This window comes from Asterias amurensis, chromosome 13 (genome assembly GCF_032118995.1).
Source record: "Asterias amurensis chromosome 13, ASM3211899v1".
NCBI lineage: Eukaryota > Metazoa > Echinodermata > Asteroidea > Forcipulatida > Asteriidae > Asterias > Asterias amurensis.
The window spans coordinates 15540232-15568032 of record NC_092660.1 but is presented as its reverse complement, the minus strand read 5'-3'; the positions used below and the strand labels follow the sequence as shown (position 1 = coordinate 15568032).

General features: G+C 37.9%; 1 protein-coding gene across 1 annotated transcript; it reads right to left on the bottom strand.

Annotated features, from left to right (window-relative positions):
• Positions 1-1141: 1141 nt before the first annotated feature.
• On the bottom strand, positions 1142-27602 carry LOC139946272 (uncharacterized). The gene is given in 32 exon segments (XM_071943893.1): positions 1142-1216; positions 1882-1987; positions 2452-2548; positions 3753-3793; positions 3962-4032; positions 4304-4417; positions 5133-5299; positions 5445-5555; positions 5897-6266; positions 6501-6679; positions 6883-6952; positions 7220-7452; positions 7782-7851; positions 8662-8900; positions 9695-9982; positions 11591-11766; positions 12294-12426; positions 12819-13115; positions 13540-13851; positions 14164-14454; positions 14615-14926; positions 15366-15650; positions 16353-16661; positions 17172-17471; positions 17936-17992; positions 18475-18830; positions 18832-18976; positions 19435-19593; positions 20088-20222; positions 22247-22501; positions 25709-26038; positions 27542-27602. Coding segments are annotated over 32 exon segments (6144 nt in total).
• Positions 27603-27801: the final 199 nt, after the last annotated feature.

Below are 27801 nucleotides of genomic sequence, written 5' to 3'. Positions count from 1 at the left end.
TTTAAAGTTATAGTACATGTTGATATGTGGGCCTCTAACGATCTGGTGGGGTTTCCTAATTAAAAGTAGATTTAGTACGACAAACAATGGATCTAGTAAGTACTTTCGAGTTAGATGTTTAAACTTCCAATCTTATTATTAAAAAAATGGTTGTTGTAATAAACCGTACGTCACATTAAATTCAAAAAGACCTAACAGAACAATTCAACCATTTTGATTGGTAAAGAGGAGTTCATGAGGCCATGACTAAAAGTACGATATCGACATGTTGAGATGCTGAGATAAAGTGTATTAAACATACGGGTGGCACAATTATTACCCTTGGCACTTGTTTAGACGCAACGCAATGTCAACACATCAATACGCGTACGTCTGCAAAATCCATTCGCGAACCGGACTTGACACGAATTGGAAATCATGACAAAGGTTATGCATTTTTCGCTAGAATTATAACGCTCATTATTACGAGGGGGCACTCATTAATGGAAATAAATAGTAGTGACTCGGTCTTTTTCCGCCCGACCACGAACACGTGTTTTTAAATCGAGCGTTCATGTCCACGTCTCACTCGCATTTTATAATTCGATGAAAGCAAAGAAGACCCACAAACCAATTTAAAACAGTATAGCGAAATCACGAACTGACAATCAAACTACCGAGATAAACTACCACCTGAAAAACGATCAAGAAACTACCAGCTATAACATACATACATAAGGCCTAACATGTGTACATTTAAAATCACTTTTAAGTTCACAGTTTACATTTTTTGTTGATTTATAAGCAGTTAATTTTTTCTGTATAAAAAGCTTCTAGTGGATTCAAGCGGATAACCATGAAACGGTTATTATTTCTATAACAATGATACAATAAAAGGATTATCCATGTGCTTTTGTCTAAATTACATTGGCGTTTGGATAACATGGCCAAAACATTGTCTGATCCCTTTCCTTTTACCTATACAACTACGTATTTTTTTTAAGTACACAAGGTTAACCAGTTACATTGAATAGTATGAGCAAAAGTATGTTACGACACATCAGTACCTCCACAAATTCGCGTGTTATACGCCAGCGTTAAAACAAAAATATCGGTTCGACTTGTACCAAGATGGGTTCCCATACGATTTGAAAACACCCAGTTAGTTGTCGTCCAACTCCGGGTGTATGTTCTCATACAAATACTGTTTCGAACTCGGTAACAGACGCATGTAGATCTGTTAAGAAATAAACAAAACTTCAATACTCTTTAGGAATGAGTAAGGATATACGAAACTAAGCCGTCGCTAACAGGTGTCTGGGGACAAGCTTGGACGCAGCATTAAACATTATTATCGAAATGCTTAGACCTCGTCATCAGGCATGATAGTGCGTCTATTTGTTAAGTTATCTTCTCTAAGTTGGGGTCGTTGCTTGAAACCAGAACCGAGTATTCCATTTTTTTTTATTCTGCATTTATTATTAATTGTGGCAAGAGTTTATTTCAAACATTAAATTTGCTGTAAAAAAAAGTGCTTCTTCGGAATGTCTATAAAGAAACTAATCAAGACCTGTTTTCGATCTTAAAATGGCACAATAAAAACACAAACCTTGATCAGCTAAAATGTCTAATAGGGTTGGTTCTAGATGAAACATGTTCAGTTTACAGTTTACTTGTCAAAACAGCTTACAGAACACTTAGGCCTACTAAACATCTAGTTAAGTGTCAAAAATTGTGATGAGGGCTTATAATTTTGTTTATGTAATTTCCATTTTCTTCACTCATTTAGGCCATTAAGTTAATCATAAAACGGCAAGCTTTCTTCAGAGACGTGTTTAAGTCTAAGCATCAATAATTTGAATTTAACAACACAATAAGTTATACATCTAATTTTAGTCTCACCTGATCCTCCTTGCTGTCGGCCATTGTTTCCAGGATAGAGACAAGTTTTTTGAAGGATGGTCGATCATCCGGATCTTCCTGCCAGCACTTCACCATCACATCGTAACTGTTTTAGTAAAGCAGATCAACCGACAATCATAATTTAAAATCCCTGGCCATCATTTGAATGCTTATTTATATTAAACACAAGCTGAATCACTCCTATAAGACCGATGGTATCAAATTATTGTCTTACAAGAACATCTTTTTTTCCGATCATTGTAAGGATGACTTTCTTTGGGCCGTTTCGGGAGTAATGTGACAGACTAGAGCAATGATATTCAACAAAAATATGACAAAATTCAGTGCGCATTGTATTGCTACACGTTCTTGCTCTAAACATTAAAATTTTCCATAATAGTAAGCATGGCATAATTTTGTATCCATGTCATACAACAAGCTTCCATGGTGCATATCAAATGCACTTGTTGTTGTTACAATTGGTCTCATCTTATGATTTGCATAAATTTTGTATGAATATGATTTAACTCTGCCCTCTATCATATATATTTTATAACAACATTATCTTACATTTTGTCATCGGAGTTGTCTGGTTTGGGCATACGGTATCCATTCTCCAGCCTTGATGTCAGGAATGGAGTCTTGATACCAGGGTACGGTGTCCCGCCTGTATACATACATCAATCACAATTATAATAAACTGCTCACAAAAAGTAAGGAAACCTTTTTCAATCCAGTATATTTGTTATTATTTAAGACTCTCTTTGTATATGGTATATATCAATGCAAAGCTGAACTGTTCTTCTTTAAAATGATACCACATTTGCAATGATTACATGTCGCTGAACTTGGCTACACGAATAACAATGAGGCAAAGTCACAAATCAAATGTGCCAAAATTACCGTTGTCTGTGCTAAATGGTCAATAGGTAATGCTCAAAAATCAAACCGATCAAGCTTTTCAGAACCATTAATGGTTTACACAAAGATTTGAACCAGTGAGCTCATCAGACACAATCAACCCTCATCTCTTGAAAAACACCTTGTTTGATGGGTATTTGCTAGACGATATTCTACAGCCGATTACAGTCCCATACTTGCAGACTCTTAGACCAAAATGCCATCTGTCGAGATGACAACGCTCGCCCCCATCGAGCCCGACTGGTGGCTGACTACCTGAACAATGTTGGAGTGCACCGGATGGATTGGCCCGCTAACAGTCCAGACCTGAATCCCATGGAACATCTGTGGGACCAGCTTGGCCTCGCTGTCCGCGCCAGAACCACCAACACATCAACTGTGGCTGACCTAACCAGGTTCCTTAATGAAGAATGGTACGCCATCCCTCATCATCAGCGCATCACAAGACTTTTGTGCAGCATGAGAAGAAGATGCCAGGCTGTCATCAACGCCTTCGGATCATCGTTACTGAACTTCTTGTATCAACAAAGTGTATTAAGATCAGTAAGTTGTCTTGCTCTATACCAAACTTCTTGTCTCAATAAAGTGGATTAAGATCAGTAAGTTGTCTTGCTTGTTTGAATTACAGTGACAATTTGATTGTAAACACGGTAACACAAAAATGCTAATTTTGGCACATTTGATTTGTGACTTTGTCTCATTCTCATTAACGTGGTCAAGTCCAGCAACATGTAATCATTGCAATTGTGGTATCATTTTGAAGAGAAACAGTTTAGCTCCTTACTTTTTGTGACCAGTTTAGATGTTAAATTTGCAACGGGGATGAAGAATATTAATTTTTGTTTTTTACCCATACACCGATTACCCAATCAAAATGATGAAAAAGTGCATTCAGTCATTTAGACATTAAGTTGGACAATACTAAAACTATTTTGGAACAATTATCTTACCGAGGGTTGCAATTTCCCATAGCAGGATTCCGAAGGACCATCTAGTGTGTGAAACAAACGTTAAATCAAATTAGTCACTTGGTTCAGGAACAATTTTCAGTAAAAAAATTAATTACTAAAACAGTCCATTGATATTTTACTGCAATCGATAATTTTGCATGAAAATACTTTTATGTGCAAATACTGTTGTTTTCACAAATTTTGCTTACACGTCACTCTTCGAGGTGTACGTCTGGCGTATCAGTGATTCCAGAGAGAGCCAGCGAGTTGGGACACGAGTCTACAAAGACAGTAAAGTTTACACCGGGATGAGAAAAACCTCTCACAAAAATGCAAATCGTTTATGTTTTGAAATGACTGGTTGAAACATTTATCTAATTGAACATGGCAAGATTCATTTACAGCCAGTGTGTTTAGACATGGCCAAACAGTTTTCAAGAGCACGTCTGAATGGAAATTTGTTTTGAAAAGACAATGGTAACACTTTAGATTGATCGTACGCTACATCCGTTGTATGCGTCCCTGTGTGTAGCTTTTAAAGCGTACGATACCTTTGATGTCTGAACGTAAACGTCTTCTCCACGTGACAAACCGAAGTCAGAAACCTTGGCGACCAGATTATCATCAAGGAGAATGTTCCTTGCAGCCAAATCACGATGTATCACCTGTAAAAAAAAAAAAAAAAAAATGAAATTTAAAATGATTACCAAGATGAGAACATCAACTCGCTAGTCTTACTCCCCGACCGTTGTTCTTAATGTGCATGTTCAAGAGAGTACACCAATCACACACACTTTTAAGGCTCATGATATTAAAAATATCATGAGCCATTTAAAAAGTGTATACTATAAGAGCCTTATGCAACTTCAACTATACAAAAACAAAAAACCAAAATACATATCAAGCATTAAACCAAAATCTAGACTCAGGCAAGTGATCAAAGAGTCCTTACCAGTCCTTTCAATATAATATGCGAATAATCTTTGCGAGTATGAATTGTTCATTAACGTTCAAAGAGTTCTTTATGTAAAACCAAAATACATGTTAATTACCTTTTATAGATTTTTGTTTGTGAATGACGTAGTCTTTAAGTTGTTGGGCTACCTACTTTGCAGCTTAAGAGTGTGTGCCATACAAATAACTAAGCCCCGCTGTAACATAATGCTGTCTTCAAAGTAAGAATACTACAGCAGTATAAGTTCTGAAGAAAGGATGGCTTTAATCTAATTAATGTGGAGAGTAATATCAAGACTTGTTTTGTGCGGCCTTCCAGTCTTTATCAATGTGCTTAGTTATTGCTGTGATGGCACTGCCTGTATGTTAGTCATAGTAGTCTGGTTAAATAATTTTGTTTTGAAAACATGAAAATGATGTACTTGCCCCGGATGCAGCGAGGTGTTGCATTCCTTTAGCCACATCCAGAGCAAACTGGAGCAGCTTCTGAGGAGACAGCGATGCTTGACCATCATCCTCCATGGATCGAGCCTTCCTCAGGTAGCAACGGAGATCACCGTTGGATAAGTACTCCATAGCCACATACAATATACCTTAACAAATTTGAAAACCAAACAACTCAAAATCCGGCGATTCAAGAGGTTTTATTTTGTAAAACGCTTGTCAAACACCACACAAGTATTCTTGACAATATACAGAACGTTCCCTTCTTTCAATTTTGAACAAACATTTATTTACCTTCACGTTGACAAGCGCCTAGAATCTTGACGAGATTGGGATGACTTCCATGAAGAGTCATAGTTTTCAATTCTTCGAAGAAGTTTTGTCTATCAGCTGGAAGTGCATTTTCTGAAATAAGTTAACCGTTTCAAAGCATCGGAACTACTTTAGAAGCATTGGTCATTAAATCTTCCCAAATTGCGGTTACATCGTATTATTGTTTTTTAGTCCCTAGTTTCGATGACACTATGTCTACGCAAACCCAATAACACAGAACGAGAACAAAAACGGATGGCAATTCTCAAATTAGATAAACAAAAAGCCAAAGCATTGCCAATATAAACAACCTAGTTGCAGATGCAATCACATTATTGTTTGTAATAATTATTTTGCTTTGTTTGAAGGTCGTCTAAATCTGCTTCTATATGCTCGTTTAATATTTTCACCATGGGAAGTGAACTAAGACATACCTTTGAGCTTTTTGATCGCGGCCCTGCACACATCTCCTTCAAACATTACTCCGCCATAATGTACTTCACCAAAGTGACCCTTCCCAAGTACTTTTTTTCCTACCATCAAATCCTCCCACGCGACACTCCATGGATTAGCCCATGTTGGCAAACCAACATCTTCGTATGTAGGTTGTGATTCTGGTGCTGGTTCTGGTGCTGGTTCTGGTGCTGGTGCAGGTGATGGTGATGGTGCTGGGAGAGCATCCCTTCGTGCAGATGAAGCGGGGCCCACAGGTTCATAAACTGACTCTTGTACCAGTGAAACTTCTTTTGGGATTGGTGCGCTGGTTGGTTTCTCCTCTCGTGGTTCGGCATTCTCATAAGAAACCTGTTGTGAAGCAGTATAGCAAATAAAATAATATAAAAACTGGTCACTGTATATTTAATGCATTTAATGTATTTCAACTATATTTTGAGCCATAAAACAAAATGTCTGGTGATTATGTGTTGGAAGAGGTTGGTTTGTGAAACGTTTCGGCAAGCGTGTAGTAGCCTAGAGTGATGTTTTCTCTATTTAGTTGTGTCTTTTGAATCGTACCTCAAAATGCAACTTTTTACTCACGAGTTCCTGTTCAGCATTTAACCCCTGAAGCTGCAAAGGATTTAGTATTCTTCGTTTACGACGTCTTCGGGTGTAACCGATTACACCAACTACAACCACAACAGCAGCAATGACCACACAGATAACGATAATCAGAAGACTGCTCAGTCTAGTGATAGGCGTCTGAGTTAATGCGTTCACTACAGAAGAGAAAGAAGATGCAGTTATTTAATGGTCGTTTGTGAGTGTTCTTGTTCGATGACATGAGTACATGCATCTTCATGACCCAAACGTATACCCTGATCAGGGTATACTTTTAGGTAAACGGTATCAAATAATGACCCCGTTGCCTTGATGTAGATATTACATATTAAGTATCCACAAGAAAAGTATATAAACTTACTGTGTGGCAATGTTACAGATAATGAGACGTTGCTCCATCCTCCAAGTCCAAAATGTGTTTCAGCACGTATCTAAAAAGGACCAAACCATTAACAGTTCAGTAAACACTAACATTTCAAAAGTATTGTAAAACAATGCCTTTGGTTAACTTGGCACCATACCTGGAATGAATAAGTTAAACCATTTTCACAGGTTGGTGATATCTCTCGTTTGAAGGTCAGTCTGTTGATGACATTGGCTGTTTATTAACCATAGCAGTTTGAATACCCTTTTTGGGAGCAAGAAATGTGTATACCATCCCGGACGCAGCAATGCTTGTAGTTTACTTGGCACCATACCTGGAATGAATAACTGACATTTCCTTCCAGGTTTGTGATCTCTCTAGTTTGAAGGTCAGTCTGTTGATTATCTTTGACTCTAACTATCTCAGCCGATGATGAGTTTCCAGATCCTGTTCTCCAGTAGCGGATCTCGTAATTGATGCTATCGCCTTGAGATGGACGAAGCCACGACACGGTGATGCGGTCGCTTCTGATTACCGGGAAAGTCACGTTGCTTGGAGGGGTAGGAACTTTGTAGAGGAGATATGGGATAAATAATTATAAAAAAAATACAATGATTACAAAATATACATGCATGCTTCGTACGCCAGCCTACTAGTGTCGGGTATGAATTAGTGTTGGGCATATTATACGAAAATATACAGCGAGGAAAGTTTCCGCTAGCATTTTTATTTTAATTGGTGAACGTTTTTTTCAAATTTATTGTTTTTATTGTTGATGTATTTATTAAATTGTTTTACTTCATCAGTAACGCCTTGTTTGTATACATAACGAATTGATTTAGTCTTGAAGAGTTTTTATATATCTTTATTCAAAACAAACGGCATTAGCGTGTAACCTTTGGGCACAGTAGTGACTGTTGAGATGTAACTCCATGGACCGTGTCCAACACTTGTCTCAGCTCGGATCTGAAAGAGAATTACAATGTATATTTAAATGTCAAAGAAGGATAATACTACTTGTATTTTGTGGATTAAAATATCGATACATTTCCCTCTTCCTCCCCCCCCGTTAATACCACTATCGCTACAGCCCTTCCAGTCCTAATTGTGGTCATTAAATGATTGTTGTTGTGTAAAGTCAACACATTTTTTTTTACGTTTGGTATTCTCACTTGGTGTATCTCAATAAATGCATAAAATAACAAAACTGCCAACATTTAAACCAATTGGTAGTCGAAGTTGCGAGAGAATAATTCCAGACAAAATAACACAACCTAAAGTCGCTCAATAATTTTGCTACTATCAAAAGCTCTCCATTGCTCGTTACCAAGTACGTTGCTATGCTAACAATTATTTTGAGTAATTACCAATATTGTCCAGTGCCTTTAATTGTTTCACGTTTATTTATATTCCTTTTTTTTGATATGCATTTAATTGTGGACTAAATTGCACTGATTATCTGTTATCTTTTTGGTTTAAAAAGTCATCTTTTGAGGTAAATTATTCACTCATTCAATATGTCACGGCGAGAAACTTTATCGAGACAACTTAAATCATGCACAAAAAAAAAAAAAAAAATCAGCTTTGCGAGAGCCCCTCTCAATAAATGGTCTGAAGTTATTACGAAGTCCTGAAGAACCAACCCTTTCATTCTGAAAACGGGGATGGAAAAGGAAGAAAGAAAAAAATATTTGCAACTTAAGTGCAAGACATAGAATCATCACAGGAAAGCTTCAGTAATGAATACGATGACACCGTTGGATGTAATGTAAATACCTGTATTGAGTAACTAATACTCTTGTCCAGGGCCATAATCGTTTTCGTCTGGTACTGACTAGCAAGCTGCTTTGTGATTGTTATTGTATCTCCCAATGTCTGGTTCCCTGACCCTGTCTTCCAATAGCGGATCTCGTAGCTGATGATGATGCCATGGGGAGGACTAGGAGCGTTCCACGCCACGGTGATCCTGTCGCTTCTCGTAACTGGAAAAGTTACTTTGCTTGGGGGCGGAGGAACTGTAAGATGTGAATAAAAGTACCATTAATATCAGTTTAAAAACGTTTAATTGCGTAGCCTAATACGTACTCTTCATTTGTTTGGAGGCAGTTTTATACAACATTAACTATTGGGTTCTAACCATGTGTTTGCAAACCACTGTTTATTTGTGGTGATGTTTGTGTGTGTGTGTTTTTTTTTTTTTTTTTTTTTTTTGGGGGGGGGTTATATTTATTTTTATTTGGGAATGTTTTGAGAAACATTTGTACCTTTTGGAAGGGCAGCGAGTTCAACGAATTGGCTGAATTGTTCAGTGATTTAGTTTAATACTATGGTCGCTTTCTGTGTCTTCATACATGAGCTATGATAGACACATCGAGTGATTTGTGTTGCTGTGTGCACTTTTGCTTGACAAAATTCAAAATGTTGGTCACTCCAAATAATCTCATTATCAATAATGGTAGTTTTGTTGCAAACAGGCTTCTTAGAACAAATTGATTTAATATGCACGTGTTGTAATTCCTATGACTATCTTGTGTCAGAGTAGTTGTCATGTCTTACGTTCGTCGGCGTATGTCCTTCTGTGTGCATGTATGTATGTTTGTTTTTTCTTTGTCCGTTTTTTTTACAAGCTTATGTTTATCAAAACATCCCCATACTCTAGTTCTGACATTTATCCTGTCTCCTGTTAGGCCTACTTCATATTAGTTTACTTTATTCTGTTGTTATCGATATTTGTTATGTAAATAATGTAAAGCATGTAAATAAATGTGTTTGAATTTAATTGATTTGATTGTGTAGGCCTACTACTTACTTCCTTCTGTTGTTCGAGTCGTATAAAGAGCAACGGGTCCTAAAGCGAATTGATTCCTGGCAGATACTGACAGTGTGTATGACATGAAGGGAACTAGACCAGTGGACTCTACCCCTGTACTAGATGTTGTATCCTCCTCGAGTACTTCCTCTTCACTGTCAATGAGTCTGTAATGATACTTGGTTATGATGCCATTACGCTGACCACACGATGGTTGTTTCCATGAGAATGCTATGGTTTGGTTGGTAACATCAATAGACTCCACATCTCTTGGAGGACCGGAAGGTGCTAAAATCGGGAACAAATTTTTACGCAAATAAACAAACGATGGTCTGATTACTAAGTGTCGTGATTGTATACATACAGCAGTGCATCAATGTTTTTGTCCTTCAGTCAGAACGACATTCAAGTTTACAAACCATACATTCAAGTATAATTTAAAATGTTCAATTCATTTGTTATCCCGTGAAACATTCTTTCATAACCGTATTTATTAATTTATTTACACACTGTACCGTTACCAATTTCCTCCCTTGATCAATGAAGATAATAATAACAACAATTAATTATTTATAATGCGCCAACTCCAGGGTCAGGTGCCCTATGCATAAATTTGCATCCCTTTTGCTGTTTTGTTTTTAATAACAATTGCAATTCTTCAATAAAAGGAAAGCGAGTTTTTTCTTGGTTACGGCTCCATTGACTTTAATCAAGGCGTACAAACTAAACTGCGCCAATAAAGTATCTAAACACTTACAAATGGTCAGATTTATCGGAACCTGAAATAGTATACAACAAAATAATTATTCATTTCTATTCACCGTTAACTTCTGAACATTTTGACACATCTTTAGTTGCGCTACGATGTTGTTGGGTGGATTTATGGGCACTTGAGTGGCTTAAGGTCGAATTTCAAAAGTTGCAAAAGCCCCTATTCACCCCAATTCCAGAAGGGAACTCGCACAAACACCACACACAGACAAAATCAAGACAAAAGACACAAACTCGTTTCGTTTACTTGACCATGAAATTTATTGACCGTGTCTATAACTCTAAAACTGCTGATATTCTATCCTCAGTTCTTAGTGTGTCCTCCATCACTGTCCTGAACGCCAAGGAGTCGTCTTCCCATACTCCCAATGAGACCTCTGATCTGTACCTGGTCAATCCCCTGCCATTTCCTGATCAGGAAGCGTCGCAATCCCTCGAGAGTGGTGTAAGGCTTTATGGACTTGTTCACTTTCTTCTGCTGCAGAAGTCACCCTCGGACGGCCACTCCTTGACAGATCGTCCCCATTTCCCTGAGCTTGGTAGTCATTTTATCATTTACTGACTGTCGCTGGTGACGTTGTAACCATGAGCTGCAGCTCCCATCGACATACCGGCTTCTATCAAACCAACGATCCGTCCTCTTTCCTGTTTGATCATTTGAGCCATCTTTCCTGTTGTCTTGAACCACCTTTCCCTATCTCATCATAATCAGGGATTCTGGCTCTTAACCCATTTTGTTGTATGCCTCCCATCTTTGACCCCTTTGCTTGGTTACTGACAATTATTGCTGATGTTCATCACAACCGATTTATCAAACAAGCGACAAAAAAAATCGTTTATAAAAGGTGGGCAAAAGAAACGCTGATCTTACTCGTCACAATACAACGATTTAGCTTGAATAGAGGCTTTTACAACTTTTGAAATTCGACCTTAAGCCACTCAAGTGTCCATAAATCCACTAAACAACATCGTAGCGCAACACAAGATGCGTCAAAATGTGCAGAAATTAACGGTGACTCGAAATGAATAATTATTTTTTGGCATACTATTTCAGGTTCCGATATATCTGACAATTTGTAAGTGTTTAGATACTTTATTGGCGCAGTTTAGTTTTAATACACCTACCAGCATTGTTGGTGATGACTGTCACTGATGCCTCTTCCCCCGCTCCAGCACTGTTAGAAGGCGTGACGTATACACGATACGTAGAGTGAGGGTATAATCCAGTTATGGTTGTTGGTGACTGGGAGCCATCGAGCCACTGCTCACGATTCTGGGAAACTTCACTGTCACACTGGTCCCTTTAAAGACGACAATTATTTTAAAGGATTTGTTCCTCGTACAACAACTAAAGGTAAATTGTTTTAAAGGATATCACACCATTGGTTATTTTGTGCGAAAAAAACATTAAACTGAGTGGCTGGCATTATACTCCGAAATATCGTTCCACCTGTTTTATAGTTTTTGCATATGCGATTACCAAGAGAAAAGAACAGTGACGAGTTTAAGCTATTGGACGGACATTACTATTATTATACTAACTTACACATTCAAACAATGGTCGGCTGACCATCGCTTCAATATGATACAGCATTGCATTTTTTTTAAGTGAAGAACCGATATCACGTGACATTTTAAAGAATGTACTTTCATTCAAGTTATATTATTTTTGGAAGGTTTTATATTTCTGTAGAAGATGTTTTCTAATGTATTACTCTATCGGTGGGTAAGATCAAGATCTGAGATGAAACAAACAATTGCATAGTTATTCTTACGAATTACCTTAGTATTGAATTTGGCTTGTCTTTAGAGATAATACAATACATACCTATTCGTGAGTTGATATTCTACTGTGTAATAAGAGACTGGACAGTTGTTGGCAGTTTGGATCTGCCAAGTAACATGGATCTGGGTTGCGTCTGAGGTTGGGTTTGCCCGTAGGACGGTCACTCTTCCTGGAGCTAGTGTATAAAGGCAGATATGATGTTGTTATTCGTTTCTTTAAGTTTGTTTGTACAATATTGCATCCCTGAGAGCAAAATGAAGCAGCGAATTAACCCAGCCATTTCAATCCATTTCCAATATTATTGAAATCAAGCAGCTCCAGGCCTACTTGTCGTCCTTCTTTCTGGTGCTTTTATAAGAACAATAACATGCAACCTAATTTGTAGGTGGTGAATATTTGTTTGACTCTGTCTCGAATGCAGCCAACAATTCTCGGGCATTCTCCCAAATGCCTTTTTGTGAAGCTGTGTTTGGAATGCGTTTTTAAATACTTTTCTCACATGTTTCTACTCCCTTTTGTTTCAGACTCATTTCGGTAAACAATTCTATGTTTATATTATGTACATACCGAAAATATCTGTGGTCTCTTCCCGCTCAAACGACGTGCCTTCGCTTGATCCGCGGGTAGTTACTATAATGGTGTAGGATGTACATGGAGACAAGTTGACAAACCGTACAGACGTTCCTCTTACATCCACACTCTGTTGATGTGAGGCGTGTCCAGTTACGTATCCAGTTAGATACAACTCAGCTCTGTAACCAGTAATGCTGCCTCCTCTGCTACCACATGGGATGGGGTTCCAGGTGATGCTGATGCTACTGGCAGTCACTTCACTTCTATTACATGTAGGCGCAGCTTGGGGGCCTAATGTAAAACATAAAAATACAGTCGTTTATGGTTCATTATTGTTATTATTTCGTTCATTTCTTTGTGATTTTTCTTTGTACAGAAAAACAAACCAATCTTAAATAATGAGCGACCTCAAATTAAAATGTTATCAATTCACAAAGGTCGGATGAGGCTCAACCAACTCACAAGAATTGCATTGAAATCAAGCGCCTGTCACATTATGACGACGATACACTATATTCTGCATGGTCTGGATGGTGTGGCTGGAATCACCAACATTTAATGTACATTGCAATGCTCTAAAATAATTAAAGAGTATGCAGTGAACTTATTCCACTATCTGTAAAAGATTAATAGTTACATTTTTATGTTGCAAGTAAATCAAACAATTGTAACACATGCATTACAAAATGTATCCACTCTGACAATTTATACTTACTCCTTTCACTTGTGATTTTTGATGTAGTTGTCAGTGCACCGTTTCCAGCTTCATTTCTCGATATAACATTGACTCTATATTTAGAGTATGCTTTTAATCCTACTATAATGATTGAAGTTTCGGGAGTGGTCAGTGAGGAAATGTCGGCCTGGTCGACTTCCCGACATTGCTCCAGATTGGTGAGTTCATAGGTCACCAGGTAGTCGGTGGCGAGGCAAGGATTGTCACGGTTGGTATCAGGGGCTTCCCATGCCACTTCCAGTTGATCATGTTGTATTCGACTGATGTTCAAGCCAGTAACAGCTTCTGGAGCTACGGAATGATCATGCACAAAAGAGTGGATTGCGATTAACGGTTAAAGGGGGAATCAATATATTTACACGTCAAGTTATCAAAAACACCACACAACAAGTTTTATTGAATATTAATAACTAATAAATCACGGGCCTGGTTTTGTTAAAACAAATTACAAATTCAATTTAATTAAATTTCATTCATCTTTAATGGTCCTAGCAGGGGGAAAACATTATTTGCATAGATGCAATACACGGAAATAACATCCGCTGACTACGTCTTTATTTAAATAAAATGTATTGATCATTTTTGTATCCGTCCCATACGTACCGACTGGCTTTGTTTTTTCCTGCCGGTTAGATGACGTCGTTTTGCCTGTATTTAAAGCAGACACAATGATTCTGTATGAAGTACAGGGGAATAAGTCGTCAAACTGTACAGTGTACGTGTTTTGCACATTATTCCGATTCTCCAATACTCGGCTTTCTCCTTGTCGATACAAGTTTACATTGTAACCATCGATGCGAACTCCTCTGCTACCGCATGGGATGGGGTTCCAGGTGATGCTGATGATATTAGATGTCACTCTACTGCTATTGAATGTGGGCGCAATCCCCAGACCTGGTCGGAAGAGACCATTAACACATTTATAATAAGGAGGAGTCGGAAAATGTGCAGATCTTTCAACAACAAAGGTGTCATTGCGTCTCTCTTACGACGAGCTGACGGAATAGATACACTAAGCATGGACACATCAACAAGCATTAAGTATTTGACTTACTTTTTTCCATTGTAATCGCTGATTCGGATTTCGTGGGTCCATCACCAGCTTCATTTCTCGATGTTACACTTATCTTGTATGTAGAGTATGGATGAAGACCCTCGACAGTGGTTGTTGTGTCTGTAGTGTTCAATGAGCCACCGGATTGATCACCCTCCCCACATTGATCCAGATTGATGAGTTCATAGGTCACATAATAACTAGAAGCAAGGCACGGATTTTTTTTATTACCAACTCCTCTGTCTTCCCAAGACGCAACTAGTATACCTTGGCTGTCTGGTTCAACGCTTAAATTCTTGACACCCAAAGGTTCTGTATAAAATGCAATGCAACACACAATTAATAACCAAAAGTACCAAAGATCCAGACTGACTTTTAACAATCTATTATTAACAAGATTTATATTGGTTAACACCTGTATACCTGTTTTACTAATTAAGCAACAAAAGTTAATTTTCAACGACATGAATTCCACTAAATAATTTTTCGAACAGTTTTGTTTGTGGCATTGTGTGAATGAGGGAAATGAGAAGGTATAACTTTTAAAAATGCTAGCATCCCTTTGCGGTAATGATGACATCACTTTTTTGAACAAACAGCTACTCAATCTTTGAATGTAAAGAGCTCGCACAATAAACACGGTTTTTTATAATAACGTCATTATTGGTAACAAAATAAATAGTTTTGCATTGCAATAATGCTTTATTAATTGTTGTTATGCTGTTATGACGTTGGATATACCATGTATTACCGTTTTGTGTTGTATTTTGCCTAGTCTCATTGGACCACGGTCCTCTTCCAATGCTGTTGAAAGCTCTCACTTGAAATACATATGAAGTGCACGGCGTCAAGGAAGTTATCCTTATACGTTTATCCGTTGTTGTGATAGTCTGCATGAACTCATTGTCTGTTGCTTTTTTATACTTGTATCGGTACTCTGTTATGTTGCCACCCGTTCTTCCACATGGAAGCTCCCATGCGAACTCGATGTAATATGTCGATGTCGAGTCGACAATTACAGTTGGTGCCTCTGGTTCTGTTATGAAACCACAGTAAACGATTTAATTTAAAATATCATAAGAAAAAAAATCTCTACAAGCGGAGTTCTATAGAATAATGGTACAGTCCTTATAGATAACTAAACTCTGCACAATGGAAGGAAAGGAAAACACAACTTTCCATAGTAACATCGACCCTTCTCCCCCCCCCCCGTCTCTCTCTCTCTCTCTCTCTCTCTCTCTCTCTGTCACTCTGTCTCTAGTCGACCGAGGTCGGAATCATGTTGAGGCTCGCCCATCCCTCTCTATGTCTCATTAGGTTGGTAAGATCAGCTGGAAGCACTCCGATGTCACTAGCAACTACATCTGTACAGCTGAGCCATTTGTCTTCCCTTGTTTCTCCTTCCATGTTTCGGTGACCAGGTGATAAGCTGAGACACAGGTTATTTTGTGCTTCTGTATGAATGCCCTGCTATAGTCTCAGACGATGGTGTTATACTTTGGTGGATAGTTTTGGTTTCTTACCATACAGTTCTGTATTTGTCATGTGTTGACTCCAGTGAGCGTTGAAGCTTTTCCGCATGAGTTTGGTATAGCACCCATCCAGTTTCTCTTCAAGTTCCCGGGTGACTGTCCATGTATCCGAGCCATACAATATAACTGATTCTACGGTTGATTTGAAGATGGTTAGTTTGCTCTTTTTGTTGAGCAGTTAAGCGCAAAATGTGACTTTTACTTACTTGTTTCTTTTGTCATCATAGTTCTGGGGACGGGGGTACTACTTCCAGCTTGGTTTTTCGATGTAACAGTCACCCAGTATGTTGAGAACGCTTCAAGTCTCTCAAGTGTGATTGTAGTGTTGGTTGTGGTCAATGTTTCAATACCTCTACTTGCCACCTCACACTGCTCAAGTTGTATAAGGGCATAGGTCACCAGGTATCCAGTGGCAGGACAAGGACTCTGATTGTCGGTAAGAGGAGTATCCCATGATACTGTAAGTTGATTATGGCTTGTTGGAGACACGGTTACACTTGCTACAGGATTGGGAACTTCAAGAACAAACAAGTACAAGAAAAGAAGGCTATAATAACACCCATGACAATTATATGCTACGACGTTAATCTTCTTTGTTTTTGAAACATTATTACCGACCTGAGTAGAAGATGTATGAAACTATAGCCACATTTTGCGCTTAATTGGAATTTGCAAATTGTAGTAATATTAAGTTTACTGCAGCTCACTTATATTTCACTTTGAATTTTTTTGAAAATTATGCCGAAACTTACACAAACAATAATTATTTGCACATTAAGCGTCCTGCTCGTGTTTTGCCGTGTACCGTATCATAATCAGGCTTGTAGATCACAAGGTAGCTCAGTAGGCCTACTATATAGTACTACTTGTCCATTAACAACTTTCAGAGCCTTGAGGGCTAATTGCACGCCATTGTGTCAGCAATGATTAATATGAAACTATGGTTAAATGCAAACTTAAACTCACAACTAAACACACAATAATTATAACATATACCGAACTGACTTATTTAAGAGATTATTTACCCGTTGATTTAGTCGTGTAGGTTTCTTCACTGTAAGTTCCGATGCCTTTACTCGTTTGTGCAGCAACTTTGATTTGATATATTGTGCAATGTGTCAAGTTAAGGTTGACAGACGTACCCTCGACTTCAACTGGTTCCACATCGCTCTCATGACCACCAATTACGTCATACATGTACACGTAGTTCACTATACTAAAGCGTAGTTCTGGACACATTACCGGTTCCCATGATAATGTGTGAGTGAATAAATCATCAGCAGAATAAGGAGACACATTAAGACGTTGGGGTATCATGTTGGGATCTGAAATCAAATGGAACATTCCGAGTGTATAAGATCGTAAAGAGCGTATACAATTCACTTCACACATGTCACTGCTGAATGAGTGAAAATGCGCCAGTATGAACTAATCCATGAGCCTGTGAGACCACGCCTCACTTAATACATTCATGCAGAGAGATACGACTGAGCTACATTAAGAAGATATACAAAAGGCAATACAGTAAAGGGAGGGTCATAATAATTCGCTCTAACAAAAGACATCATGAGCAAATTAATATGTAAACAAAAAATGTTTAAAATTTGGAAGACACAATGGGAAGAAAAACAATATCAGACAATTTTTTTGGTTGAAAGATTACAACTGAATACCTACATTTCTGAGATAATTTCGAGCAAAAGACGACTGTCTTAAAATAATCGCAGATAGACAAGATCGAGTTGGGAAGAAGTCTAAATATCTGGTTCAGCAGATGAATGCAACTTACCTAATATTGTACAAGTCGTACTACACGATAGCTTATCTCCATAGGGAAGACATTGCTCTGTTGAATAAAAAATACCATTATAACAACTTATAAAGGAACGCATACGATTGGTAATCACTCTGGCAATTGTAACTTTCGGTAAAAGCTTAACATCAGCGTTGGATAGCATAACTCATTTTGAGAATCATTTCACATCAAAGTATTGATGTTGTGTTAAAAGGACTCGGTTGCTATGACCTGCAATTTGAATCTGGGAAGCGTTTATGCGTAACTTCTGTGATTGTGTTTTCTCATTTACACTTGCTTCATAATATCGGCATTATCTAAAAAATGGCACCACTTTTTCAATTGAAATCTTCATATGTGAGTGTCATTATACACATAACATATATATGTACATTAATAAAAATCATTGACTATAAATCTTAACGTTCAACCTCAAAATGAAAATATTTAGGCCCTACTGAAAATTAGGAAGAGAGACACGATGGACATTAAAACAAAATTCAAAAATACAAGTTTCCAGCTGTTATCCGTACCTTGACAGTTGTCTCCGTTGTATCCCTCTGCACAGTCTCCATCACATTGTCCTGTTGTTACATCACATGACACCCCGTCCTCACAGTGACAAGTCTGGTCACAGTTGGCACCGAATTTGCCGTCAATACACACTGAAAAGCAGAAAAGAGAACATTGTAAAATTGAATTCCCTAACATTTCAAGATTCAGTTGAAGGCATTATTCCGTACCTTGGCAGTTATCCCCTTTGTATCCCTCTGTACAGTCTCCATCACATTGACCCGTTGTTCCATCACATGACACCCCGTCCGCACAGTGACAAGTGTGAGCACAGTTCTCACCGTATGTTCCATCATCACAAAATTACAAATTTCCAGCTGCAATCCGTACCTTGACAGTTAACCCCTTTGTGTCCTGCTGCACAGTCTCCATCACATTCACCCGTTGTTCCATTACATGACACCCCTTCGGCACAGTGACATATCTGGGCACAGTTGGCACCGTATGTTCCATCATCACAATCTGAACCAGTTAAGAAAGAACCAAAGAAAAGTGCTAAAAAAACAAACCGAATGCTGGCTGTCTGTTTATCGACGCCTGGTACATTGAAGCTTTTTGTCCAGAAAATGTACACCGAATGAAAAAAAAAAAAAAAAAAACATTTATAGGGGGGATCTTTACCCATGGTAATAAATTTCGCGTTGTTGGATCTAGCGACTGTTTACTCAATGTTTTTATTCAGTGCCACCTGAGTGATATCCTCCTAAAGCACGCAACTATCTTGATCTGAACATAGTCGTACTATAGACAGTGGGGGGAAGGGATAGGTGTACTCATTGTGCATTTCTGTTTTCTTGGGAAGCTATATTATTTTGTTCTTAGCAGTTTCAAATATTGTTTGCGTTTAGCTTAAGAATATGTTATTTTATCAACGGCACATTTTTGATATTGTTTTCCGATTGTTTTGGTTAAAAATGTACCTGTCTTGCACTCAAGTCCCTGGTAGCCAGCAGCACAGCTGCATCCGTAGGGATCCGGTAAACAGAACAGCATTCCTTTGCAGGTAGAACCATTGTGAGGCAACCCAACAGCGTCACAGCGAAGGCTCCCTTTTTTGCCAAAGTGGTTCGGTCCATTTACTAATGCATCATGATACCAACAACAACTAGACGTAGAGTTTTTGTTTATTACAAAAATCACGATGATCGGTTGAACGCAACGTGATGAACACCTAATTAATTACTGTGGTATATTGATATGGATGATACTTCTTAAGAACAGTGCAATCACGCGGTCTTTTGGGGGGTGGTAATAAACAACCAGATTGGTGGCACGTGGCTCCAACAACTCTTCCAAAAATCACAACTTTAGCAGGCAGTTTTGTGATGTCCAACCAGGTTGATTAGCATAATACCATAATATGACTTATTTGGTCTGAAACATATGAACGGTATATTTACCAAGGTTAATATATAGGTACCTAGGCCTAAATGCCAACATAGTATAGATATGGCTCAGCCTTTCAAGTTGCAAGATTTTTCTTTCGGAACTTTCTTTCACTAGCGTGTATTAGTCTTTTTTTTTTTTTTTTTAAGTAAACTGCTATAAAATGTTCATCTTTTTTTCTGCTCACCTTCTCCACAAAGTCTACCACCAAACCCAGGTGGACAAATGCAGTCACCACCAACGTCATCACAAACACCACCATTCAGACATCTCGGACACTCGCTGCTACAAGCCGTTAGGCCATATTTATGTTGTGGGCACCCTGTTTTCAAAAAACAAAAAAACAAAAAACAAAAAACATTGCATACGTTAGCATACAAACCAGCATACACAAATACTTGTTCTTTATATTGTTCTCAATACTTAACCCTCCATTCCGCATATTTAAGCCGCAAGCTGGTCGATCAACTTTACGATGACACAGGAATAGTCAGCAATCGATGATTTGCCTGAGCTTCTTAGACCGCCGGGAATATTCTGCCACAGTTTGTCGCCGGCCTCAAGTTATAACTTATAACTACAGTGAAGTTAAGACGATCTTGTTGCCATTCTAAATGAAAACAGAGGGGGACGAAAACTATTCTTACGCCAACGTGTTTCCACTAGGCGGAAATTTATTCGCAGTCGACCTGTGTGGATTTGCAATGTCGTGCGCCCATATAAGTGTCTATAAACAATCAGTGAGTGCGAACAAAAGTAAGCCATCTAGCAATCTTTTGTTTAAACTTTTACTGCAATTTTAGAATGTTCAATGTATAGTATATATTGTGTATTTTTTATGAGCTAGGTCTGGGAGAGCACATCTTTTTTGATGACAGTTTTTGAACTTTTGCCCTTCCCTGGACGGCCTGTGCTTGTTTTATTGTTTTGTCCGAAGAATTTAAATAAATAAAATAAATAAAATAAATAAATAAATAAGCAGCAACTAAGTATAGGCTTACTAGCAAATTAAATCACAAACGATGAGTTCAAGGCCACTATCTATTAAAAATAATAAAACAAACGAAACGTAAAACAAATAGTTTGGCTTGGACCTTTTAGTAGAAATGTACGACATGTCTTTAGAAAATCAGGTGTGTCGTCCTTTGGTGTTTTGAGCTTGGGTTTGTTTGGGTGACGGCTGACTAAACGTTAACACGAATCCCCAGTTATAAAAACATTCGCATTTACTTTCTGAAAGATTCCGTCCTTCGCAGTTCAAGCTAACGGCATGTTGACCAAGGCCTGGTGATCGCAATGGGCTTCGGATGCAGTTAGATGGAGCATATACCTATTTAATTGTGTCTCTGATGTTTTAGAGAGAAGTAGTTGCTAACATATTTTCATTGAAGTCTGGTTCTAGTTTAACCATGGTTTTCATGGCACAAAATCAACAGTTTTTGTTATCTACTCCTCTTATTAATAAAGTAGAAAGCTATTTTTTTCTTGACTTCCTCCATTATACGATTGATAAACATAATGGAGAGTTTGAGTAACCTAGCTTATCTGGTTTACCCTGGCACTGGTCCAAGGTTTGATGGAGATTTTCCCCATTGACTTGCGTTGACCAATGCCTTTAGTGTGGGGACTATGCCCTATTTAGAATACATGATGGATACTATGCATGTAAGCGTGGTATGAGGGAATTGTTTTAGTATCTCTAGGCCATCTCAAAGGTGTTGGGGATGCCCAGAGTCCATTTTATGCAGCATTAATGTGTTAATTAGCCATTATTTTCATGGCCTGCCTAATGCACAGTGTTTTGGTCTGCTGTATTGTATTGCAGAGTTAAGTGAAAGTATTCCAAGATAGACAGTTATAATAATATGATAAAAAAAAACATAATTTGTAAAGCGCACTTTATCTGTATGACATTCAACGGCGCTGGTCAAAAACAAGAATACAATTTCACTCATGTTTATAGGCTAATCTGAAGACATGGGTCTTAAGAGATTGTTGGAATCGTGAGATGTCATGTGTATCCTTGAGATGTTGAGGCAGAGAGAGTTCCAGAGATGGGTTGAAATGTTACTAAAGGCCATACATAGCTTGATAAACAGGTCAGAGGAACATAGAGCATGCTGCCCGGTGACTTCAGACCCGGCCCGATGACACTACAGGGCTGAAGCATGCTCTGTATATAGGTAGGGGCTAGTCCATGGAGAACCTTGAATGTCAGAAGAATGATCTCATATTGTATTATGAAATAAACGGGTATCCAGTTGGGATTTTGTAAAATGGGAGAGATGTGAAGCAACATATTCTTTTTCATTACAAATAAATAAATAAATGAATCAGTTTGCTTACCTCTAACAATCAATCTCAGTAGCGCCTGGTTTCCTTTGGCACGTTCATGTTTATAATGGCACTCATAAATACCACTTTCGTTGGTACTAGCATTGTTAATGTTGAAGTCCAGGATGTTCGCGTTCATCGCTCCACTGTTGTCTTTCCTCCATTTGCTGTTTGAAATCCCGTCAACCTCTGTGTTTCTGGTAACGGTCAGAGCAACATCATCGCCGATGTTGACAGTACGGCTTACGAAGGCTGGTACAAGTGATGCTGATGTGGATGTCAAATTAATCACAAAATAAACAGAAAAATTAGCAAAACAGACGGAATGATTAAGCTCACATTGTCATTAACGGCACGTTGTTAATGGCATAATAAAGATTACATTTTAAGTATAACTATTACCCAGTTACTACAATAGAAACAAACATCGTGTCTATAATTGATTGGACTCATACTTGTTTGTGTGGCTTATATTAATTTAAATCTTATAATGATTATTTAGTGCTTTAGTAAACCATTTTGTTTTAGACGAAAAATGGCATATTTTATTTGGTTATATTTAGGTCGATGGTTTAGTTTGCGTACTTGAGGGCTACATGTTTTACTTTACTTGAGGGTTACTTGAGGGTTTACTTCAATTGAGTGCTACATATTATACAGATGCCAGGGTGCCGCCGAGACATTTTTGGCAAAGAAAAAAAGGATGGCATCAAAAACACATAACTGGAGTTGAATTTGGAAGCTAAACAAACATTTTTTTTTGATGATGACACAATCTTAGAAACTTAGCACAAACTTTTGAGTTTAAAGACTTTTTCGCGAAAAGTACAAAACATTTATTTTGTACTTTTTATGTTTGTTTTTTTTTTGTTGTGGAAAGTTCAAACTTCATGTTGACTAAACAAAATTGAACTAAAGCTGAAAATGGAAATTTGGATTTAAATATGAAGGTGTTCTACCCAGTAGTGACAAGTCCTTTTAGTTGGTGCAGCTGATAATGACACATGCAATTGTATTAAAGCGTATATATTATGATTGGCGACATTCACTCCAATTCTCTGGAAAACTTTTGGATCCAACATCATCAAGTTTTGAAAATAATTATGTACAAAGCCTGCAATACCGTAATTCGATGTGATGATTGTTTCGATTCAGAAGCGAACGAAATTATAAAGGTTGTGTGTTTAAGTGTTGGAAACAAAATATGGTTTATGGCGTCATTTACTCATTTACGTCATTTACTTTATTCCATAACTCTTTTATTTTTGCACGACTTGCGCAATGTGGTCAGTTTCACCCGTTTGCACAATGGGTGAATAGTTCTCTATGGTTGTACCCATTGCGCCATTCGTGCAAAATAATGGAGCGATTTAACAATAGCATGCATCACAGGTGTGGGTTAAAGCGCACGTATCTTGTGCAAATTAAACAAGTTGCGAAATCATCTCCAATTTAATCTTTGTCATAATATTCAGCAGAACGCTTCCCGGCTGTAGCAAACAATATGCGGAATCAAAAACGAGTAAAGGCACAGACTTGATTCTGGCAGTTGCATGAAAACAACGCGCCAACAGGCAGTTAGGTATCCATGTTTGTGACTTTGTTAGTACAGCCGTGTCACTTAAAGGGTATATATATGTACTTTTTCCTAACAAAAAACACAATGTCCACAGATTTACATTAAACTTACACAGTTTGAAGATTATGATAGTAGAAAGCTTCCCTTGAAATTTTACTTACTGAGGTGCTGTAGTTTTTGAGAAATGAGTAAAAGTAATAATTTTCGTTTTAGTTTTAGCATGTAAAAATGTATTAACCAGTTATGCTATGGTTTTGGTATAATATCATAACTGGTTAAGGGGATTTTACAGGCTAAAATAATTTTGGTCTCATGAGACGAAAATTATTTTGTGACTTGTTTTACTCATTTCTCAAAAACTACACAACCTTAGTTAGTAATATTTGAAGGGAAGCTTTCCACTATCATTATCTTCAATCCCTGTAAGTTTAATGTCTGTGGACATTTTGAAAAAAGTACCCGAATCCTTTAATCCACGAAGCCAGTTAAACCAACACAAACAATTTCTTTAGCATGTTTCTGGGCGTCGCGTGTACCGCGAAGGTATATTCATAAATACCTAAGACAGTTTATCCATTCTGATTGGTCGAGAGGCCATCACGTGGAGGTGTTTAAACAGATGATACAATACCAGTAAAAAGTGTTTAAACATGGGTGTGACATGCGAGCTTGCACCTGTGCTTATAAGACAGTTTATTTATTCATCTTATAAACGGCTGGGACACCTGTGCCACATCACGCGATACGCGCGACGCGCACGCCAATCTTATAATAAGGAGTTGTTTACCAGAGGGCCTTACCATTTCATAGCTGGAGGGGTGTTTTGTTGAAATCAATCGTTGAACGATATTATAATTTTTGCGCTTTATGTTTTACTTTTGGACCAAACAGTTTTGATGTTTTTGACCGAAAAGGTATTTATGAATGGGAATAAAATTGTGCTTGGCCAGTATTAAACACTCTGTTTAAAACCGGTTGCAGTCTGGAACTGATAATTACCCTCGTCTTCGGCTCAGGTAGTTATCGCATCCAGACCGCACCCGGTATTAAACAGAGTGTTTAAAACCAGCCAAGCACATATTTATTCATATTTAATTGTTGTTCATAGGAAAATGGTTGTTTCAAATGAGCCCCTTTACAAACAGGACACGATGAAGACCAAAAATAACACAAGTATATTTTTAGTTTTTCATTTTGTGCGCTCACAAATATTTCGTGCTGACACAGTCACTTTAGCACTAAACAAAACTCGGAATTCATTTCGTGCACTTAAACTAAGTTCGTGTGCTCGAAACACAAAATAATTGTATATATCAATATAAACCACAAGGGAAACTGACTGGGTAAATTTTGAAATGATTTTTGGGGTTGAACAAAGAATTGACTAGAGTGGGATTCGAACCAACGTTAATCCGGAGGTCGTTGGTTCGAATCCCACTCTAGTCAGTTCTTTGTTAAACCCGAAAAAAATTATTTAAAGGACACAACATAATACATTTTAAAGAGCAAGAAATTAAATGTCGTGCGCTCAAAATTATTTGTACCCGAACAAGCACACTCAGTTGTGTTCCGTGTTAATATAATAGTCCTTACTGTGACGTAAACTTAGTCACATCGAGGACTAGATGAATGTTGTTTACCTTTGGTGCTTGTTTCATGGCAATGCCGTTTTTTTTTATTTGCATGGCGCTCCGAGTTTTTTTCACCTCAAACTCGGCCTTTTGCAAAGCGTGACAGCGATCACAGGTTTACTTGATGGAAATAATGTTCAATGAGTTTTTCTTTTAGAAAACCACAAAATAAAGCCAAAATCGATATCACATGCAACGTTCTTCCTTCTGGTAAAATGCAAAACTTAGTCATTATTATGCTCGATTCACATTTGAAACACTAACCTGTGGACCTCATCCGTATCGTTTTCACTTCGTTAAAGCCATACGTCCATTTGAACGCACCGACGCTTTCTGTAGTGGCATTGGGAACTTTATATATCTTCCTCTTAACATTGTCTGGCAATGTCGATGGTAAATAATCAGAAAAATTCGTCCACCCAGTGAGGTCGGTAGCTCTACCAGACGGTATGAATCGTGTAAAACCAAGCTCTTCGTTGTTGGTTGCTGTGGGCTCATCACCAGTCACCAAATAACTTGCAATGAATACGTATTGAGTTCCCTGCAGCGAGCCAGTAGCTGTCACGCTGGTAAAGTCTACCACTGATAACACGACTGAGGAACATAATTTAATAAGCGATTTGTTTGATTAGAAGAAGAAAAAACAGACTCACCTACCAAACAAAGGAATGGTGAGATATATTAGTACAAACTCGCTCACACCTTAACTGACAACTTCTTAATGAACCTTGATGGTTATATTTTCCAGTGACCTTCCAATTTGAACAGCTTGCACTTTTCTAAATTTATTTCATTAGATTTTTACGAATGTGGTGTCTTTCTGAACATTTTAAAATACGATAAAATACTCTGATATTTAGTGCAAAATAATATTAAAAAATGTTAACTCAGTCAATTCACTTTTAACCAGCTTCTAGGCGAACTTATATATTTTTGTTTTTGACACTCGAGGAGGCTGAATGAGGTTTTTGATGTATAATAAAAAAATGAATGAAATAAAAATGTTTATTTGTGGAAGCCAGCTTTTATTAAAGCAATCGCACAACATCGGTACACAGTATTTTCCAAAGGCCCACACTTCGTGTATCACAACGGGAGAAAATAACGGGAAAACACACCCTCGTTTCCGAACGTTTCGCCGTGTCATGACATGTGTTTAAAATAAATCCGTTATTCTCGATATCGAGAATTGATAATTGTTTTAATGCTTTCTCGAAAATTACAGCATTTCATGGAATAATATTTCACGGGAAGTCTTTCACCGTTACCTTATGTAAACTATGTAAGATATTTGTAAATATGTGAACTTTTAATTGTTGTTCTGTTCAGAAAGACTCCAATGGCTTTATAAAATGCGTTAGTGGGAATAAATATAAACATGTGAATGCCGCAATAAGGTCGTAAGTAACTATGTAGGCCAACAATATCAATGTCCTGCATGCTTGTAGATAGTTGCAGACGGTAAAGCGAAATGCGACATGTTCCAATGCGGGGGGGGGGGACAAAAATGAAAACCGTCAAACAACTAAACAGGGGGGGGGGGGGGTATACGGTTAGGAAGCTGAAGCATTTCGTTTTAAAGTATCAAACCGGTTAAAGTTTAGTAAGTTTAGTGGTGCAGAACAACACCGTGAATCGTGCATTTGCACAAAGCTCGTTCGCATATATACACATAAGCAAAGTCTATGCATTTGGGCTAGGCTTGAAGAACAAGAAATTTAAAAAATACCAATTCCTCTTTTCGGCTGAGTTTGAGGAACAAGGCACATATATAAATCCATCCCTTTACTTAAATTTACAAAGTACTTTTTTTGTCCCCCTTTACTTACAATTTACAGTTTGCCGAAATCCAAATGCTTTCGGGAACAGAACAAATTCCAAGATTTTTACCAAGTTTAATTTATGCAAATAGTTCTACATAGTTGAATTTTCCTTAAGTTATTCAAGAATTGCCAAAACTAAACACGTTCTGGGGATATACCCCCATATAACCCCATACAACAGCCGCCGAGGGCTTCGCCCATAATATACCCTATACCAGGACCCTAAAGCGGGCTCGTTTCATCGCATCATATCTATTAGGACTCAAGTACATACCTCCAAAAACTCCAAACAGTATGAAAAGCTCCTTGAAGCTCACATGAAGCTGTCTCGCCATGGTTGCCTGTGTGTCGACTTCGGCTGCTCCCCCTTGCTTAATAATGATCCATTCTACGAAACAAAAGGAGGAACTTACGAAATCCATTAAAGAACCAAAGGCGAATACTATTTGTTCAAATTAAGATTGACTAGAAGTTGACTGGCTGCCAAATTTACTTTTTCTTCGTTAAATAACTTGAATAGTTCCTTCTAGAAAA